This window comes from Trachurus japonicus, chromosome 16 (genome assembly GCF_045865225.1).
Source record: "Trachurus japonicus isolate A0001 chromosome 16, Traja_1.0".
Taxonomy (NCBI): domain Eukaryota; kingdom Metazoa; phylum Chordata; class Actinopteri; order Carangiformes; family Carangidae; genus Trachurus; species Trachurus japonicus.
This window is the reverse complement of record NC_140922.1, coordinates 4,601,718-4,622,397: the sequence shown is the minus strand read 5'-3', so window position 1 is coordinate 4,622,397 and position 20,680 is coordinate 4,601,718. Positions and strand designations below refer to the sequence as shown.

The 20,680-nt window shown below is 43.8% G+C and overlaps 1 protein-coding gene across 1 annotated transcript in view; it reads right to left on the bottom strand.

Annotated features, from left to right (window-relative positions):
- The window catches only part of agmo (alkylglycerol monooxygenase), a 60,771-nt gene extending 42,554 nt beyond the window's left edge, over positions 1–18,217 (bottom strand). The window contains exons 1-3 of the mRNA XM_085803485.1: positions 17,850–18,217; positions 10,012–10,142; positions 8,157–8,308 (exon numbers count right to left, since the gene is read on the bottom strand). Of these exons, the coding sequence (XP_085659611.1) occupies positions 8,157–8,308; positions 10,012–10,142; positions 17,850–17,978 (412 nt within the window). The 5' untranslated portion in view covers positions 17,979–18,217. The remainder of the gene's footprint in view (positions 1–8,156; positions 8,309–10,011; positions 10,143–17,849) is intronic.
- Between the last annotated feature and the right edge of the window lie 2,463 nt (positions 18,218–20,680).

Genomic DNA, 20,680 nt, shown 5'->3' with positions numbered 1-20,680 from the left:
GGCCTGTGGAGAGTCAAAACAAGACCAATTATCATGCACAGTGACTTTATTCTCTATAGAGAAGGACACAACACAGAACCACACAGCAGTCTAGTAGCTCAGGGTTGTGTCCACTGACCAGTGGCTGCAGCCCCTTCTTATACTCAATTCCAGTCAGATGAGCTCTCCAAGGTAATAATCAACAATCAGGGTGCAACACTCAACGGATGTGTGACCCACAGGTGATGGTATGTTAAACCCCATTTCTTCCTTTAACTATAGGAATTTATAACCCAGTTTAGTCTCAAAAAGATCAAACAGAGTTCATCCTGTTGTCCGTACTCTTTCCAAGGTTTGTTGCAGTCAGGGTTCAGTCGGTTACCTCACATGTACTTCTAACTACAGGTTACTACAGGGCTAAAACTACAGAGACTAAGACTTCATCAAATAATTAAAGCCGCAAGCGGCGATGACGGGCCCTCGCTCGCCCATGCCACCGCGGGGCCTGAGGCATGTCGGGGCTGCAATGTTTCGTTCATCCACCAGGTGGCGCTAAGCAGTTGTGGGTGGGTGCGTTCAGGGTCAGTCCCTCATCACACATGTTAAGTTTGGAGTGAATCGGACAAAGCATGAGGGAGTTATGAGCAGTTAATGGTTCATCCACTAGGGGGCAGTAATGGGATGCGTGCAGGTGTGTTCAGGGTCAGTCCCTCATCACACATGTGAAGTTTCGTGGAAATCGGACAATGTTGATGTAAAATATGCCACTTCCTGTTTCCACTAGGGGGCGAATGAGTGAGATCGCCTATGAGCATATGGAGACGTTGAGGTCGTGACCCTGGATCTGTGTACCAATTTTCATGTTGATACGAGTTCATTAAAGCCATCATAAAGCCAAACGTATTGTCATGGCGAGGAATGTTAGCCACGCCCCCACAGGGACGCCATTACACGTAGCTTCACAGCGTTCATAATGTAACTTCACCAACTGGTTCTGCATGTTTTAGAAGTGGAATGAAGTTGATGGGATAAAGTATGTACATTTTCCAAATTTTAGTTCACTTCCTGTTACCACCGGGGGGCGCTATGAGTTACGTAGGAAGTTAATATATCGGGACGTTCAGGGCGGAGCCATCATCATGTCCAGCAAGTTTGAAGTTGATTGGATGAAGTATGTGGGCGTGAGAGCCACTCGTATGGACATGGCGAGCACGCCAAAGTGAATTGAGCGCTGGCAGCCACACCCTTTGACCTACGGACTCACGGAGCACAAGATAAGCTCAGCTAGGTCTGGAGATGTGGTATACCTAATTTGAACTTGATCGGGCGAACGCTCTGGGAGGAGTTAATTTTAGGCGGGAAAACTCAAAACCAAAATGGCCGACTTCCTGTTGTGTTGAGGTCATGAGGTCAAGAGGATTTTTTGTATATCTGGGTATAATACATATGTCTACTGAATTTTGTGTGTGTATGACAAAGTAAGACGATGGCGATGCCATTGACACGTGTTTGTAGGGGGCGCTATTCAGCCATTTGGCCACGCCCATTTCCAACGACTTTAAAATATCAAATTTTTCGCGAGGCCTGATGTGCATGCCAAAATTCACGCGTTTTGGGGCATGTTGAGGCCCCCAAAAATGCGATTTTAGGGAGAATATAATAATAAACATAGCAATTACAATAGGGCTTTCGCTGGGCGACTTGCAGTCGCCGCTCGGGCCCTAATAATTCGCTAATTACCACAGAGAATGCTACCATCAATAACATTTCCGGTTTCTACCACAGTTCACTTCCAGCTAAAACCCAGATTAGTTCATGAGACTTGTGGAGCTTTGGTAGAATAATCCCCAAAATTCCATTATTGTCATATCATCCTCTTTTTCAACAGCTGACTCGGTCACACTTGAACTCCGGCTTAAACAGGAAGTGCATCGCATTAAAAGAGCAGTAACAGCATCTCATGAGACCTCTGAGTGTCTCTCTGATGTTCCTGAGCTATAAGTGTAACCCAGCAGCAGCAGCAGCAGCAGCAGCAGCAGCACTTGGTGTGGTGAGACGACTGCAGCTCAACTCCATTACCTCACATATAATCAGAGTATGGACAGCTGACTTGCTGATTAATGGCTTCAGCCTGGCTGGCATGCCTGGATATAGATGCTGCCCCGGACTAGAGCTGCTATTAGTGGTGCTTGCCATATGAGGTTAGAATAAACAGAATCAACAGGCCTGTCAACAACATGGCCGCATCTGAACCGAGTCGGCCTCCTGCTCACCCAAAACCCATCTGGTTCCAGGCTGGTTCAGAATAGAGGAGCTGTGAATATATATATAGTCAGTCTGATGGGGGGAGAGGAGCTGAGGTGGGCGGGGGGGGGGCAGACGTGGGGGGAAATTGGAATTTGGGTTTCTGTTTTTGTCAGTCACCAGGTTATTAAACTAAGGTGTTTACAGAAGGCTGTTACACATATACCACTGGTTAAATATTTAGTCAGGGTCACGATATTCCAGAGGTGAAGGGAGATGTACCTGCTAAAAATCTGCCTGCAACCAGTACATTTACATTTTTGTGTCTTGAAAAGCAAAATAAAACGGTGAAAAATGCAACCACCACCACTTGTAGAGCATCAACCGAGGGGCCACCAATTTATAGAGTTCAAGCAAATACAGCAGATACGAAGGGTTAAGATAAAGCAGCGCTTCATCTGAGTCACTGTATACACAAAGGTCATTCAAATGTTTGAGATTCCACCTTGGCCTCAACTCTAACCGCGGCTGGTATTTGTCTGTATATGCAGATTCAGATTCCCGAACACAGCCGAGCTTCTGCATAGAGTTTGCTAATATCTCTGCCGATGGAGACTCCTGAAGGTTCCAGGGCCTGAGCGGCTGCAGCCTGGCGTGGAGCTCACTTTCCCCTCCATCGGGACCGCTGCTATCTCCAAGATCACAGCGTCTGGCTCTGGAGAGCCGAGCCGAGGCGGTAATGTCTCCTCGGCGAAGAAGGCATCGGCACAGACGACCGAGCGACCGCCTTTCAAAGTACTTTCCACTTAATTATCTCCGAGCTGTCCTTTCATGTGGAAGTGCAGAGAGGGGAAACTAGGAAAAAAAGCAGGGCCATAAAACTGGTCAAGCTGAAATTGATATTTTACACTGAGGCTAATAAGGGTTCGGATTTCCCAGCAGAGGATGTCACTTTGCCTCTTTTTGCAGTTTTCTATTGTGACTTTTCCGTATTATGTAATCGGGAGATTTATGACTCTGATGTCTTGACAATAGGATTACAGATGCACGGTTCCTGCTGCTTTCATGTCTCCGAGATATGAGCTCAATAAAACAAGGCAGGCCCTCCTAAAGCATTGTTACATGACAATTTGACACTCATCAAACTGCTCTTTGGCCACATCCTACATGCGTCTCATTCCTCGCTGCTTCATTACAGGCAGCATCCATCCCACACACTGGAATATTTTGGTTGAACCTTTGCTTCTGGAAAGAGCCGGAGGTCAGATCCTGGTTGACCGAGACGACCTCGGCCCGACCAGAGTGAGGACTGAGGACCGTGCCGGCTCGGTCCTGCGGTCGGGCCGGGCCGCGTCCCCCCTTTTGGTAACGAGGGGAAAAGCTTATACATCCTGAAGCGAGAGCTCTGCGGCCACAGCTCCAGACAATTATCTGCTGCGACCCCACAATGTTCCATAATAACAACCCCAACGGGCTGGAAGAGGAGGAAATGAAAGTAAGTGGAAACTTTTTTTTTTCTTTTTCATAAAAGAAAAAAAGATTCTGCAGCTCAGAAATAAAAGAATTCCAACCAAATAAACCGAGCAGATATTCGATACCGTGAGCGTCACCGCTCTGCATCGTCAGACAATGAGGGCAACTCCGGGAACACACACATCATTAAATCCCCTTTCAGGTTTCGCCGAATATTACTCAGCAGACAAGTCACCATGGCGATGCTAAAAATAAGTTGCACACATGGAGCATTAACCCTCAGAACGTCAGCGAGTGCTGCTCGCGCTGGTTTCCTGGATTTAGAGACAAACGAGGAGCTTTATTGACACCAGGACAGAGACTCAGCAACTGATCCACATCAGTTTACTGCCAAGGCCACCAGCCCAGTCTTTAACTACCAAGACCCTGGCTGACTCTTACACTGTGATAAAATGCACCATATTCAGCAAGACAACAGAAACACACAGGTTCAATCTAACAGGAAACATGCCCAAGGCAGAAACACTAAACAAACTGAATTAGTGATGAAATCAAAATGTTGTGGTTCAAACTGGATTTGGTGCTTGTGTGTTCTTATTGATTTATTTTTCCTCATCGTTTACTCTTTACACAACAGTGAATAAAATAAAGATCGTTCTGTTTCTATCTCTACTTCAGTTTTCTGTTTCCAAGGTTTTTTTAAATAATTTTTGTGAAATCTTTCAATGGCCAATCAAAAGAAAAATGCAACCTTTTGAATAATCAATCAATCAGTTGTTTCCAGGTACAAATGTGAATAATGAGCTTGTTGTCCATCTAGTGATGTGTATGTCTTCTTTTGGTTTTCGACACAATCAACCAATCAGAGGGAATAAGACATCAGACTGTGACAAGCATGTTTTTTATTTTGCCATTTATGTCTTTTTAATGAATTAAAGGGACTACGAGGACTTTCAGAAAGCTGTGTTTTCAAACTACATTTCCCATGAGCCTCCGCGCACACAATTCTTGGACCGGCGCAAGACGGATGAAAGCAAAAGCATTTGCCAAGAAAGTTTTCATTCATCAAGAATGAAAGTCGGAGGATGGAAGACGATCAGATACTGTCATAGTTTCGACCATAAACGAAGCAGACTAGCGATCAGGCGGCGTTATTCTCCTGACCCACCGGGCAGCGTCCGGGAAACCAGGAAATGCTGGGAGAGTCAACCACGAAAAAATAATATTACAATAACTATAAAGACAAAACGATAGATTTAAGTGTTAACAAGTGTGGGTCATGTAGATTCATCCACATTAATATGAAACTCTTTTATAACCAAAAGCAAACTTCTTGGGGTATCTTTAAGAAATTAATTAGCATATGAATCAACAATAAAAAAGCCCTTATCTTGATTGGTGACAATGTTAAAGGGCTATTTCCCAATAACGTAATGTTATTGGGAAATTGGGAAACATGTCAGCATGTTTGAAAATATATATTTGTTTTCTTCCTGTATTACAAGTGATGTTCACAGGAGCTATACAGCGAATTAGATACAAGATAAGTGGGTTTAAAATGTTACATGATTATGCTGCATTTTAAATGTAAATGTAATATTTTATTTGATGTTGAAATGGATGGATGGATGGATGGATGGATGGATGGATGGATGGATGGATGGATGGATGGATGGATGGATGGATGGATTTGGAAGTGAATGAAAAAACTGTATTCAAAGGTAGGTGAAAAGCCAGTCGTCATGGAGACGGGGTGACGTGATGTTATCTAAATATGGAGACAACACATTTTCAGACGGTTCCTCCTGGAGGAACTCACTGGTTTGTTCACATGAGCCGAGCCAGAAACGATTGTGTAACAACAACAGAGCTGGAGAAACAAGTTAAAGCCAGTTTACTGAGCTCGGTCTCTGGTGGAGCGAGGCCTGGCAGGTGTTAGAGACAGAGAGATACAGAGAGACTGGTCAGCTTAGTCAGGGCCACAGGAAACACAGAAACACAGAAACACAGAAACACAGGGATCAACAGGTGATGAGTGTTTAGAAAGAGCAGCCGAGGGTCAGGAGAGGAAAGTCAGGAAACCATCGGCAACACAGACTCCCAGGAGGAAGAGGAGGAGGAGGAGGAGGAGGAGGAGGAAGAGGAGGAGGAGGAGGAAGACGTGAGAGAGTGTCTGAGAAGCCTCGGGACACATTATGTGTTTTCTCACTTTGTAAATTAAGTTGTTATCGTCACTGTTTTCCTTCTAGACTGAACACACAACATTATCATTCATGTTATTCACTTTGTTAAGACGTTTCTGACCAATAAACTCAATCAGACAAAGCTAATGAACCGTTCTCGGATCTTTCACAGATGAACTGATTCATCAGCTAATGAAATTAACAATAGAAGAGAATAATCATCACTTTTGGCCTCAGAATGATGTCACTGGCTCTTTATCCAGCTGCAAGGTTTTTAATGTTCATGTACAAAAAGAAATGGGGTCAGAGCAGCGTCCCTGCAGAGAGAACCTGTGCAGTAATTGCACATGATGACAATAACACCACATCACATGAACCCTGCCAAGTCGGTGGGAGCTAACAATGCCCTCTGGAGCACACCGAGTGTTGGAGTGGAGGCGTCCTGAGGTGACGGTGAGGTTCTCCGTCACCTCAGAATCATGTAGGCCACTTGCCGTGGAGCTGCGGCAGTTGCTTTAAATAAATAGACAAAATAAAATAAAAAAACCCAGCTTCTGTGGAGGCCAAGCTCTAATGTCAACACAGCGGCAGTGGACTTTCATCCAAAACTATGTGGACCAGACGTCGGGCAGGCTGGATGTGCCACTGACACAAATAAACACGAGCGCAGGCCACAGATAAATACCTCTTTTCCGGTGTGCTGCGCTGTGCGGCGGGGCAGCTGGGCATCTGGCACGCGCATCAGCCAGCGCACATGGAGGGAGTCCTTTTATTTTGTAAAGACGTCGAGGCCGAACGCTGTATCCGGTAAATATTTTTCATTTCAGTTTATTTTTTTTTATATTGCTGCTGTCAGTGGCGTGATGCTGCAGGATGTTCGGCGCTCCAGAGCCGTGACTATATACAGCCTGTTGCTGTGACAGCGGCGGGTTCAGACCACAAGTCCTCTGGAGACCACGGCCTCTCACATCTGCACGGCTCTGAAGCAGCTGGATGTAACTCAAAAATAATTGCTTCCTCTCTCTGCGACGTCCAGGAAAGCATGATGTGTGTGCTATCTTCACGACTCCTTCCTGCAGGGATGGCAACTAAATCAACATTTTTACAACCATTTATCATCGGGAAGGCTTTGTAGTTCCTGTGTTGGTTTTATCTTAGAGGCACATGAAAGAGGAGGATGGGTAGCCGGGCGCTGGCGGGCGGTGGGGATATACTGGCAAAGTAATCTCACTTTTACTTACTTTAGAGCGAGAACACAAACACAACACTTCCTTCATTCTTGTAGTCTGGATGTGTAAAAGCCTCGGGAGTGCAGCTTAAATAGAACGGCTTCAAACACAGCAAGCGTGCGTCTGGTCAGTGGAAGAGCAGGAGGAGGAGGAGGAGGAGAAAGAGCAGGAGGAGGAGGAGGAGGAGGAGGAGGAGGAGGAGGAGGAGGAGGAGGAGGAGGAGGAGGGGGAGGAGGAGGAGGAGGAGGAGGAGGAGGAGGAGGAGGGGGAGGAGGAGGATTATGCTGTAGGGTTGGTTTGGAAAGTTTCTACTGACATTTTGATTCTTTTTCCACCAGGGAAAGTGGTCACTATTCAAATCCGTAGTAACCGCCGTGAATCTGGGCTGACCGCAGCCGCCACGCTCCATGAAGGAGCAAACTTCAAAGCTGTCACATCCACCTTTTAAAGGGATAGTTCAATATTTTGGCAAACTGGCCCATTGTCATAATCCCTATAGGAGTAGGTCTGTTAACTTTAATTGTCGGTGCAAGGTATTTTTAGAACGGCGGAGCAGAACCGCGAGCTGCTCAGAGCTGCGCTACAGAGGCTAATGGGATTTCTTGGTTTCCGAGATCGAGTTGTTTTCGAGGCAAATGCAGAGACTGCTTGCTGAAAAACTGCCCCCAACGGGAACGTGCATCAGCGGTTTTGTATGAATTTACCTCCAAAACAACAAGTCTCTTAACGTTCCATTATTATCTCATAGTGTGGTGAATGTGCAGCTCACAACTTGTCCACCAGAGCGTTTTGGAGTTGTTGGATTGTGTATTTGATGAGGGAAACCAAGAAATCCCATTATCCTCCGTAGCGTAGCTCTGAGCAGCTCACGGCTCTGCTCCACCGTTCTAAAAGTAGCTTGCACCGACAATTAAAATGAACGAACCTACTCCTAGGACTATAGGGACTATGGGCCAATTTGCCAAACTGACCACTTCACCAAAATCAGATAGAAAACACCATTTTGCCCCCTTTCTCTGTGCGGTGTGTGAGTGTGTGGTGCTGGTACCGTGAGCGAAGCGGTGCACCCAGTAGTAGCAGAAGTCCACCCCCAGGAAGGTGAACCACCAGGTCCAGGCCGAGTCCCAGGGCAGCTCCAGCAGCCGGTACCGCTCCCACACGTACGCGTACGCCGTCAGCTCGCAGCCTCTCATCAACAACCTGCGGCAGGGAAATGGTCAGAGCTGCTGTTCGTCTGTTTGTGTGTTTTGCTTTAACAGCCTCTACTGTACCATCAGACACCACTGTTCTACTCTCCATCCAACTGACTCTCAAAAATAGTTAGTAGACCACGCTGGCCGGACGCCTAGTCTGTCTTTTTCAGCTCTGTAGCTGTTTTCCATTTCAAGGGCTTCGTCTGTGGAAGTCTCATTTCAAGACAGAATACATAATAATGTGTTAGCACGGTCCCGTCCATGCAACAGATATTTTGCCTTCTTTTAAAATGGTCTTAAGGACAAGATGTCTTGTTTCTTGACTCACAATAATCCAACAGTACAGTGTATCCTGTATATGGCATAAATACATTTAAATCAGTGTAGGAAAGTACTAATTATAATGAAATATTCTTGTGTGCTCTCCATAATAATGGTACCAAAGCAGAAAACGTGTAGAGATGCTGTGTGATCAAGAGCATGTGGTCCTAAGAGCTCAACGCGCTGCAGCTTAAGAAAACACAAAAGACACAAATGCACTACAAATTAAAAAACAATTTTAACAATAAATACGCTAGAAAAACAAACCAGAGATGTTCCTGAGGACACAAATAAGTGACGGACCAGGCTGGGACAATAGCACAACATTTACTCTGACAGTACCAGGTCCGTTTGTCAAATTGTTGTAAAGCTGTTTTCTAAATTTGTACAGTAGCATGTTTGGTCTTTTTTTTGCAGGTGTTTTCTTAAGTGGCAGTGCATTGAGCCCTCAGGGCCACCGTACTCAACTGATCTTTGACCGATCTATGTCTGAAAAACCATATGTTGCTGATAAAAGAGGTTTTTGCTTTAATTTCTGACAAGAGCATGAATCAAAAATTTTACCATATCTTCTCCTACAGAGATCTGTGGACAGTGGTTGGACACTGATCAGAAAGACTTTAGAGAGAAAGTCCACTTTAAAGGGGCTGTTGAAAGGGGTTTGCTATTGCTACAGTACATAACTATCGTTAGCAATGACAGCTGTTCAGTCTGGCCAAGAGCTTCAGCTATTGTTGTGTTTACAAGCCAAGAGGTTATAATACATCTCAGCAGCTACTTTTCAGGGCAGCCTGGACACTAGTGACTCGGTATCGGAAAAGTGACGGCACCAGCCAGCTGGACTCTCCACTCTCACTGTGCAATGTGGAACCACTTATTTAAAACTTTCTTCACATTTATCCTAAGGGCACTTGAAATTGTTAATCACATCACATTCTTTCCTGTTTTAGTTGATCTGTACATCTTTACTTTAATGTTTCTATTATTGTTGTGGTTTTTATTTATTCTAAATATTTTTCTGGCCTTTATTATTGTTCGAATTCTTGACACTTTTCTGTTTCCTGACACTTTTATGTTAAGCTCAACATTATTGTTTCTTTTGTCTCTGACATTTTCATTTTTCTCATGAGTTAAAATAAATATAATAAATGAATGAATGAGTTTTACTTGTGCGGAAAGTACAGATGATAATTTAGATGGATACATCTTTGGATAAATGGACTTCACTACCCATAAGGCCATGGGGCAGACAAGGCTGCAACCTGAATCTTGCAGGTGCCATATATTTGAATCAGAACACTAAAAACAGCTGTGATAAAGATAACAATGTCCGTGTCCAGGTGCTGCGGTCCCTGTGTCTCTCACACTGTGACCTGCCTCCACACTCACATTGGGAGTCTGGAGATCATTCCGGCTGATACGGAGGTGAGTCCATCGCTGATGGTGACGACCGCGGCTCCTGTCTTCAGCAGGCCCACCACCATCTCCAGGAGGATCAGCCCTACAAAGACCGGAGTGGCCTGCACACACACACACACACACACACACACACACAGGGAACCATGATTCAGCACAAATTACACAGTATGAAAACAAGACGGTTTCAAGTCCGCTGTTTTTTTTTACCAGTTGTGTTGAGCTCGACTGTTTGTTTTGGCCGATCAGCTAAAAGCCTGCAGGACTTTCATGTCTGCTGATCCATGATGTTTGTTTCACTGTGCGAGGCTGGAGCAGCGGGTCTAAAGCCACAACGTACTGGCAGATCAGAGATCACAAACATTTGTCTGCACTGAAGGCAGAAATGATCTCATCAGGGCGAACAAAACACACGCTTACATTTCTCGGTGAAAACAAAACACACAGATGGTTGTGTTATGAAATTCTTGTATTTGCACGGTACCAAACTTATGGATTGTGCACATATTTTCTTACCGCTACTTTTATTCTTTATTTTGATTTGATTATAAAATCACAATGCATATTATATCAAGGAACTTTATGGGGTCAAGACCTGACTTTGTCATAGAGACAAACCCAACAGTTCCCTCAAAGAGCAAACTGAGAAACATCTGTAACATCAAGCCTGCGTTAGCCTGTTAGCCTACCTAGATAGCAGAATAAACTTTCTGGACCAACAAACACCTGGGCCCTTAGCCCCATATCCACATCTGGGCAGATTCCAGCTGTTATCCTCCAGTATGGACTGACAGCTGGAAGATGTGATACGTGTGTGCCAGAACTGGTCCAGATGTGAAAGTACTGTAGCATCCGACAGTTGGGCTGGATTTATTTAGCTATCTGGATAAGGAACTAACAATCCATACTGACATGTAGCTAACAGAAAGCTAACATGCTAACAGGCCCTTAAGTCTGAGAACACGATCTAGTCATTGTTAATTATCTTCTTCATTTACATTTTACCCACAGTCCTTTCCTGTTAGCTCCCAAACCCTCCCAAACCCTCCCAAACCCTCCCTCTAAGGCTGCAGCTATGTGGCTCTGTGAGGTAAACTCCCATTTCCCAAATAGTTAAAAATCTTCAGTCTGTTCAGTCACAATTTCCAGGATCTTTTGTTGTTGAATTTGGGAGTTGTATGCCGTGTCATGCTGAATTCATGGACACCACCCGAGTGTTTCTGTTGAGATGTGCCTTGGGAGTCGTAGCTAACGTCTCTATATACATTTTTATGTACACAGGCTTGTACCTTTGACTTTATATGTAAGCACGAGATATGTTATAGTTGCTCATGTTGTACTGAGAGTCTGAGGGGGTTTAATGTCCATCCAAGCCTTTGGAGAGCTGGAAGTAAAAAGGGAGAGTTTCCCTTCTGGGATCCTTGTCCTCCCAACATAAATCAGCCCGTTCCATCCAGTTCAATGTGAAAACGTTCAAGATTTTAAAAAGGCACAAATCTCTACAGTTTTTGAGAGATGGCGCAACAATAAAGAAGAAATCAAAACTTCATGTTCTTATGTCAGTTTCACGCTGTAATACATCAGTCTTATTTTATTAAACATCACACGTTGCAGATTCTTCAGCATCACATTCTTTAAACACACACTGCAGCAACATGGATGAAATATGTGATGGACAATTCATTTTCATTAGCAGCTAACAAACTGAAATGAAAGGGAATACATCTTACTTTTCACTAGACTCGCTGATTTTTGCGACAATAGTTCAACTCAGTGGGCATTACAGGCACCACAGCAGATGTTTATGTTTAACAAAAATATATTTATTTTAACTATTTATATTAGGCTATTGTAAATAGCATGTAAAGCAGCGGAGCACAGAAGTCCATACTGATTGTCACTGTGACGTCTGACAACAGAAAGTTACAACAACGTAACTGAGGCGTCTTACATTGTTTAAATGCATTAGAAATTACACTTGTTTCCACTGTTGGCTAGTTATTGACATTATGGGAAAGTCTCAGACAGTAGCCTAATGTTCTCAGCACAACAAGAGGCTCAGTTGTGAAGGTACTGTATGTGTCTGACAGGAAAACACAGCTGGACATGGCCCTCCTGTATTTATTTATTTTAACTTTAAAAATATATCTATATGTATATAAGTAATTGAGCACTATACTTTATGTGCTGATGAGATTGATAAAAATACTGAAATTGCTAAAAAAAAAAAAAAAAAGCCCATCTGTGAAAGATACATAGATTCTATTGTCATCAAAAAAGTTTGGCAGTCATCCTCATGACCACCATGTTGAAATACATTTAAACTGGATATCTCAACATTTTGGCAAATTCGCCTATAGTCTTTGGAGTAGATTCATTACCTTTAACCATCGGTGCAAGCTGTTATTAGATTGGCAGGGCAGAGACGCAAGCTCTGCACGGCGTGAGGTTTTTGCCTTTCACTCATCAAACTCATCAAATACACAATCCAACAATTCCAAAACACTCTTGTGGACAAGTTGTGACCTGCACATTCACCACGCTATGAAATAATAACACAACGTTACCACACAGAGTTGTTTTGGAGGGAAATGCGTAACCGGAACTACATCCCAGACACGGCTGCTCAGCAGAGTGATTTAAAAAGCGCAAGTATTTCCAAGTATTTGCTTCACGTGTTGTAATGTTACATAATAATACGTTATTATCTCATAGCGTGGTGAATGTGCAGGTCACAACTTGTCCACCAGAGTGTTTTGGAGTTGTTGGACTGTGTATTTAGTTTGATGAGGGAAATGTGGAAATACCGTGCGCCTCTGTGGCGTTAGCTGAGCAGCTCGCGTCTCTGCACCGCCGATCTAAAAACAGCTTTTTAAAGGTAATGAACCTACTCTTAAAACTACAGGGATTATGGCAGTACACCAATTTGTCAAAATGTTGAACTATCCCGTTAAAAGCTGTCTAAAATCACAATAATTTATAGTCAGATTAAATGTAATGGCGTTTTTGCACAAGTACGGCAGCAATGGACGACATTTAGTAACTAGTTGTGACAAAACAAATGGTGAGCACTAACCAAACCGTCAGCGACAGGCCTCCATTTCTAACTGGGCTGGAAACATGTAAGAACCTCTTAATGGCTCTGTCCAACATGGAACTCATTAGAGAGGGACGGGGTTAGAACACGGGTCAGGACTGAGGCTGAGGCTGCAGGTTAGCGTTAGCTCCCAGCGTCTGCAGCCCAAAACTGGGACACATGGCCCCCGCCCCGCCAAGAGGGAGGAGGGCGTGACGGGACCGCAGAGGAGCACATCTGCAGGTTGGGGAGGGAGGGAAGGAAGTGTGTGTGTGTGTGTGTGTGAATGGTAAGTAAGAGTGACTGTGCATGGCGGTGTGTGTGCATGTCCACATGTGAATGCTTCCACTTTAGCATGCAGGTGTGTGACGTGACTGTGTGTGTGTGTGTGTGTGTGTGCAGGCAGAGGCGAGAGCACCAACAGGGACACGCGATCACACGCAACGCTCCAACATCTGGCAGCCGACTGCCGAGCCGCAGCTAACAAACGGCCTCGCAGCGCAGGCAGACCTCCTCCAGACCTCCTCCAGACCTCCTCCAGACCTCCTTCAGACCTCCTCCAGACCTCCTCCAGACCTCCTCCAAACCCTCTGAGACGGAGATGATCCTGCTGGACCGTCTGGACCGGGGCCTAAGACCGTCCCTCCCTCCCTCTCTCCTGTCCAGCAGATAGTTTTACCTCACTATTCTTCAGCAGTGCAGCTCAGACTCATGTTGTGTGTGGAAGTGGAAAGAACTTTGTCTTTGTTATTCTTTTGTTTTGTCTTTCTGACCTGCATCTGTGACCTTTTCCATCTCTGTCTCCATTTTGCCTTTATTTAAATGTTTTTCTCTCTGTCCCTTTTGATCGTGCAATGAAATGTCTTTCCCTGCTTTTTTTTTTATCTCTGTACAAACAAACTAAAAATCACACTAGGGGGAAGTCTTTTTATTTTATACTGCAGCATACTTGGGCCTGTTTGTTGTGGTATCTAATAATTTTATTTTATTTTCTTCTGAATTCAACCTTACATGACATTTGTGGACCAGATGTCTTTATTTCCCCCCCAAACAAACTTTCCTTTTCTTTTCTTTTTTTATAAGGTTGCGGACGGCTAATGTTGGCCGAAGGCTTGTAGCCTGACAATAGACTTTTATCACTGCTGTCTGAGTTATACTGTGTTTATGTTCACTTCACCAAAAAGCTGAGAGACCTGGCAATAAACCCGCAAGAAGTCATAAGTCCACACAAGTCCAAAATTAGAAGATTGTGTTTTGTTTTGTTTTGTCTAATTAATTTGGCCTGGTGGGATCAGAGAACAACAGTCGTGCAGGATAATTAATGACACATCACAAACTGTAAACAGTGCTGAGTCACAAACTCCTCACACACACACACACACCCATGCTAACTTTTATCACCGCCAAGCCCTGCAGCAATAACAAATTTGTTTAATCATGTTTGGTAGTGGATTATAAGGACTCCTGCTGTGGGGGTAATTGTTCTCCTCCCCTGATGTGCCCCATAAAACCTCATAACAAACATGTGCTGGTAAACCTGCAGCAGACATCGGGCGCAGTAAAAAAGGAAAACGAGACACCGTAAAGTGACAGTGAGGAGCTCAGCTCTGCTTTTCAGTCTCTATTAAAGCCATGACGTGGACTGAGCGAGGTGATGGACTTGACTGCACTGTGGTGACGGTGACATGTTTTCAGTCATCAGTGTGGCCGGCTGGTGGACATCTGTACAGATTTAAACTATTGTTTTCATGACTCATTAATCTGCTTGTTATTTTCTGTTTAGTGATTGATTGTTTTGTCTAGGGAACAGTGGGCCATGCCTGTGCAGCCAGAGGAGATATTCTGTTTATTATAATATGACAAAAACACATCCCAGAGCTGCATTTTATATTCATTTGCAAGACAACCCAAAGTTATATTTGAAGTTATCTGGCAAAGCTGGTTGCTGCTTGTCATTAGCTGCTAACAAACTAAGATGAAAAGGAATTACTTTTACTTTTACTATTGCCTTTTATAGTTCAACTCAGTGAGAATCACATGCACCACAGCAGTTGTGTTTTTAAACCATTGGACAATAAAGTATTCTTATCTTATCTTGTGTTTAACAAAAATATATTTATTTTAACTATTTGGGCCATCAAGCTGCAGAGCACAGAAGTCAATACACTCACTGTCACTGTAACGTCTGATTACAGGAAGTACAACAAAGTAACTGAAGCTCTGTTATTGTTTAATAAATGCATTTGAAATTACACTTGGTTTTCACTGCTATTTTTTGATGTTAAAACAGAAGTAAGGTGAATGTTTGTGTTAATATAAGTCTTAAATAGTTATATCTTCCGACAGCAATCACTTCTATAGAGTGTTTGGTCTGAAACACGGGTCAGTCACTCTGCTCTGCTCTGAGCCCAGGAGAAAACTTTCCTTGTATCCTACAACCTTTATCCAATGAGGAGAGAGAACGGCATAAAGGGGCGGTCCTCTGCAGCCAAGGGATGCGCGTGAATGTGGTGACGTAGGGACGAGGGCGGGGACTGCTAACTCCATCTGCTGACAGGAAGTTAGACAAAACCACCGGGTGGCTTACTGCTGCTTTAATGGTAAAGACAGTAGCCTGATGTTCTCAGTACAACAATAGGCTCCGCCCCAAACCTTAACCTTGTAAATGTATCAAGTAATGTAGCACTGGTTATGCTGATGAGATTGATAAGAATATTGCAATTGCTAAAAATGCCCATCTGTGAGACACAGACTCTGTTGTCATTAAAAATTGTTTGTCAGCCATCCTCGTGAACACATGTTGAAATACATTCAAAAACTGTTTAAAATCATGAAAGCTGCATTTAGTATTCATTTGCAAGCCAACTTTAATATTTTAATTTATCTGGCAATGTGTAGCAGGTTGCTAGTTTGCTAGTGGCTAGAGCTAAAGCTAGAGGAGGACGCCACAGGGCAAATGTGCTGGAAGGATCTGATCTGATCTGATCTGATCTGAAAACTGATCGGCTTTTCTCTCTCAAGGAAATTAGGTCTTTACATTATATTGATGACAAGGTGAGGTGTTTAGTGCTATATTCATAATGCCTCTGCAGGCAGGCTGACTGTTAGCCTTGTCATAGCCTGTAGCCTATCACAAATCATTAGTTCATTATCATTATCTGCCCAGCAAGTAATAGCTACACAGTGGCAAGTGGAGATATGATAAATTAATAATAAGCATTAGTCCTGTCAGAATAAACATGTTAATCACCATCACTGATAAACAACAAAACAGAATGCATTAAGAATAATGGTGGTAAATGACTGAAATACATTGTTACTAATATGGAAAAATAAAAAAGTAAATTAGCCTTGTCTTTTTATCAAAGTTAATGATTTTGCACTCTTTCTCTTCCCTATAGGACACATGCTGACTTTTTTTTGTCCTCATAGGCAGACATGGGGTGGGGTTAAGCCCACCTCATGTTTTAGCCCAAAGTCACACCCTTGAGTTATCACAACAGTGCTTACGAGTGTTGTGTAGGTAATCCATCTCCCACTTGATGCAGCTCTAGTCAAACAAGTTTGTGTGAACGCTTTGGCTTCAGTTGCTCTACAGTACTACGTGTTTAGACAACAGTTTACATCACAGCTGCACAACTAATCACAATGTGATCGAAAATTACAACACGGCCAAATGACATATCCAAGACCCCACAATAATCACAACATCTGTTTTACACTATTAAAGTAAAAATGAAAAGTAAAAGTGAGTATTTCCACTGAAATCTGCAGCCCAGCTTACATACATGTATTGTTTACTTTTATATTAAAGCCTGTTGATATTTGTCAGAAAATGTGGGCTACTTTATATCTGACATGTCAGAGTCCTGACACATTTACACAGCCTTTGCATCTATAATCCAATTCAAATCTGATAAACATGATAATCAAATCCAACCCCTCCCTCCTCGCCTCCACCCTGGCTGCAGGTCAGTCGGCACCCTCACACTGCACTTACATAACTTCCTCAGGCACGCAACACAAAGCAACTAATGTGTAAGTGTAAATGGTCAGAGTGTGTGTGTGTGTGTGTGTGTGTGTGTGGGGGGGGGGGGTCATTTAGTCTCTTGTGTCTCATTTGCACAAAGATTATCCAAGTTCTGTGCAAGCCAGAATAAATAAAGCATAACCAGACTTATTCAGCAGGTTAACACAAGATCACAGAACAAATCTGCCCATGCATGTCATTATTATTTTTTTATTCCTCTCATTTTTAAACAATTTAAGATAAAATAAGGTCACAAGTTGATTTAGACTTCTGGGATGGAAAAGGCAAGGCAACGCAATTTTATATAGCCACACAGTTTAGCCAAAGGGCTTTAAAGAGGTTGAGTAACTTTCTGAAGAGCAAACCTCCTATTGTAAACAACCTAAGGACATTTTTGTTATTTTTACACACTATATTGAATTATCAGAGCTGTTTTGTTGCCTTAAAACAGACTATATCTCACTAGAGATCTGTTGTTCCACTAAAACTTAAAAAACCAAAGTTGGGTTGGGTCCTATGAAAGTGGTCCATCCATCCTGATACAGGAGTTGTCATTTCTTCTGCTGCAGTAGGAGAACAGTGTAATAGTGGAACAGTGGAACAGTGGAACAGTGTGGGGGGAGTGGGACTGAGGGAGAACTAGTTTGACATTTGCACAACAAAACAACACCTATTAGAAGTGAGCGCGAGAGATGCGGCACCCACCTGCTGCACATAGGGAGGCACGTGCTCCAGCCTCTCAAACGAGGACTCATTGGGTGTGAGCATCAGGAACATGGCCCGGGCCGCCGTGGCCGCCGTGGCCGCCGGACCGAGTCCCGCAGCTTCCGCCATGGACGGTCCGGCTGGGGGTCGGGTCACGTGCGCACGTACACTACTGACGCTGCAGCCTCACGCGCTCAGCTCAGTCTCTTCTGTGGCGGCTCTAACAGAGAGTCAGTCTCTTCTTCACTTCAAGTAGGTCAGCTGGGTAACTGTCTGTCAGCGGAGCGGGGTGTCACACACAGGAAGCCGAGTGTGTGTGTCTGTGGAGCGGCTGCAGGGTCCGGTTACTGCCCCTCCGACCGGTTACTGCCCCTCCGACTGGTTACTGCCCCTCCGACCGGTTACTGCCCCTCCGACTGGTTACTGCCCCTCCGACCGGTTACTGCCCCTCTGACTGGTTACTGCCCCTCTGACTGGTTACTGCCCCTCTGACTGGTTACTGCCCCTCCGACTGGTTACTGCCCCTCCGACCGGACCGGTTACTGCCCCTCTGACTGGTTACTGCCCCTCCGACCGGACCGGTTACTGCCCCTCTGACTGGTTACTGCCCCTCTGACTGGTTACTGCCCCTCTGACCGGTTACTGCCCCTCCGACCGGTAACTGCCCCTCCGACTGGTTACTGCCTACTGCCCCGGCTCTCAGAGCAGCAGGTTCATTTACCTGTGCTGGGGTACGACCAGGTGTCACGTCCCGGTGGCGTCATCTCGCGAGAGTTGGTGATTACACAATAGAGTGCAGTTATGGTTATGGATTCGGGTGTCCCAGCATTTTGGATTGTAATGTAATGGCTGAAGGTTTTTTTCTTTTCTTTGGGATGTCCACTTTGTGTTGTTTCTTGTTTAAATCACACATGTAAAAGCCCAACTGGAGTTGAGAAGGAGCTATAAACTCTGTGCATCACACGTTTCAAATCCCATTTGGAATCTATTTTAAAGGAGAAGTCTGCTGTCTGATGGCCTCTCTGCTGTTCTGCTAACCCTCCTCTCAGCCACGTGCTTTAGTTTTTCACAGAGCCAGCGAGAAAGCAATCCCTTGAGCAGTGGACAACGTTACTTATCATATACGATATTTGTGTAGTCTAATCTGTCACAAGAGATTACGTTTACGGGTTACGTTTGTGACATAGTGCTGCTGAGACAAGAGCTGGGACACCGGGTTAGGTTGGTTTACAGCCAAGAGACACTAGGTGGAAGGCATAGAGCTCCATTCTCCCTGGAACAAGTTACATGTCATTTATTCAACTAGAAATCCATTGTCCCTGTCAAAACAAACTAAACTAACATACTGGTGGGATTGGCAAATAAATTTGTTGATGCTTACGTTAGCAAAACTTACAATAGCTCCTTTTACAGTAAGTTGTAGCCAACTTCAAATATAAAACTGCAAGTAAAATTTTACTTACGTAGGAGAGGTAGCTTTCAGTACATGGAGGTTCTGCTTTTTTATCTATCGCTGTGAGAATCAGTTGTAAATTGAATTCTAAAGTTACAGAAACTTCTAAAACATCTTACATTACTTGCTTAACCTCCAAGTGTAATTTTAGTCTAGATAAAACATGTTAATTAAAGAGAAAGAGACAGTTATTTACCAATGCTTCCAGTCATGTGCTAATGAACTGCTACCTGCAGCAGTATTTAATAGATATACAATATATAAAGGTTGTATCAGTCCTCTTCTCTGCTCACCACCAGAGGGAATCACTAGCTAGAGTATTTTCCAAAATGTAAAACACTTGCTTTTAATATCAGACCTGAAATTAGCTTCTGAAAAATCCACCATGTGGAAGTTTTTAGTTGTGAGTGTGTCAAGTCCTCTGAGATTGATAACATTCCCAGAAAATAAAATATACAGAGGACATTAAGTGTGTGTGTCGTCAATGAAAGCCACAGACCTGGTGCTCATAGCGAAGAAGAGTTAAGAGAGAGAGAGAGACCCATAATCAGATCAGGTTTGTCAGACCAGATGGAAAAGTCACTGAGGGGAGAGGGAAAGACGAATAACAACAAAGGGAAAACGTTTTGTACAGGCTGAGGGAAACTCTTTGGATACACGAATGACAAAAAGGCCATGTTTAAAAAGGTCTATTTTATATACTGCTGATCTGCCCTTTAGACACATTTACCCCAGTGAAACCCTTAAAGACTTTTTACACTGTCAGTTCATTCATAATAACTGTTATCAGACTTTCATAGAGATTGTGATATAATAACACGCTGCTGGTAATTGTGATGTGACGACTTAATGGCTTTAGAGGCTAATGTTGGTCTTGACCCTGTCCGGTGTTTGATATGGGAGCTTTGATGAAAGGGCAGCGAGAGGCCAGTAGCATGATGGCTGCCAAACACTGTTGGACTTGTTCCAGTCAGGTGTAAACACATCTGATGTCCTATGGTGAAACCGCACATTACGTGAACCACTTCATTTCTTGTGCAAACTGGTGGATAATACAGTTAGAGTATTATGAGAGGCTTCATCCTTTGACACACTTAGATATCCGGTAGATTAGCCCTGATTACACAGCTGAGTATCTGCACAAAGACAGTTTAATCAGTTTAAAGGTATGTTACGTCAGATTGTTAGAATCTATTAGCGGACCCAGTTCAGTGATGATCGCGTAGCTCTGCATGATAACAGCAGTGCTGTATTGTAACTGACCATCAGATGACCACTGGTGAAGGTTTGGAGGGATGTTTAAAAAAAAGACACTATTTTAAATGTAATACAGTTTGAGGCCAACTCGCTAAGTTGTTTTTGGTGTTTCTGTATTGAC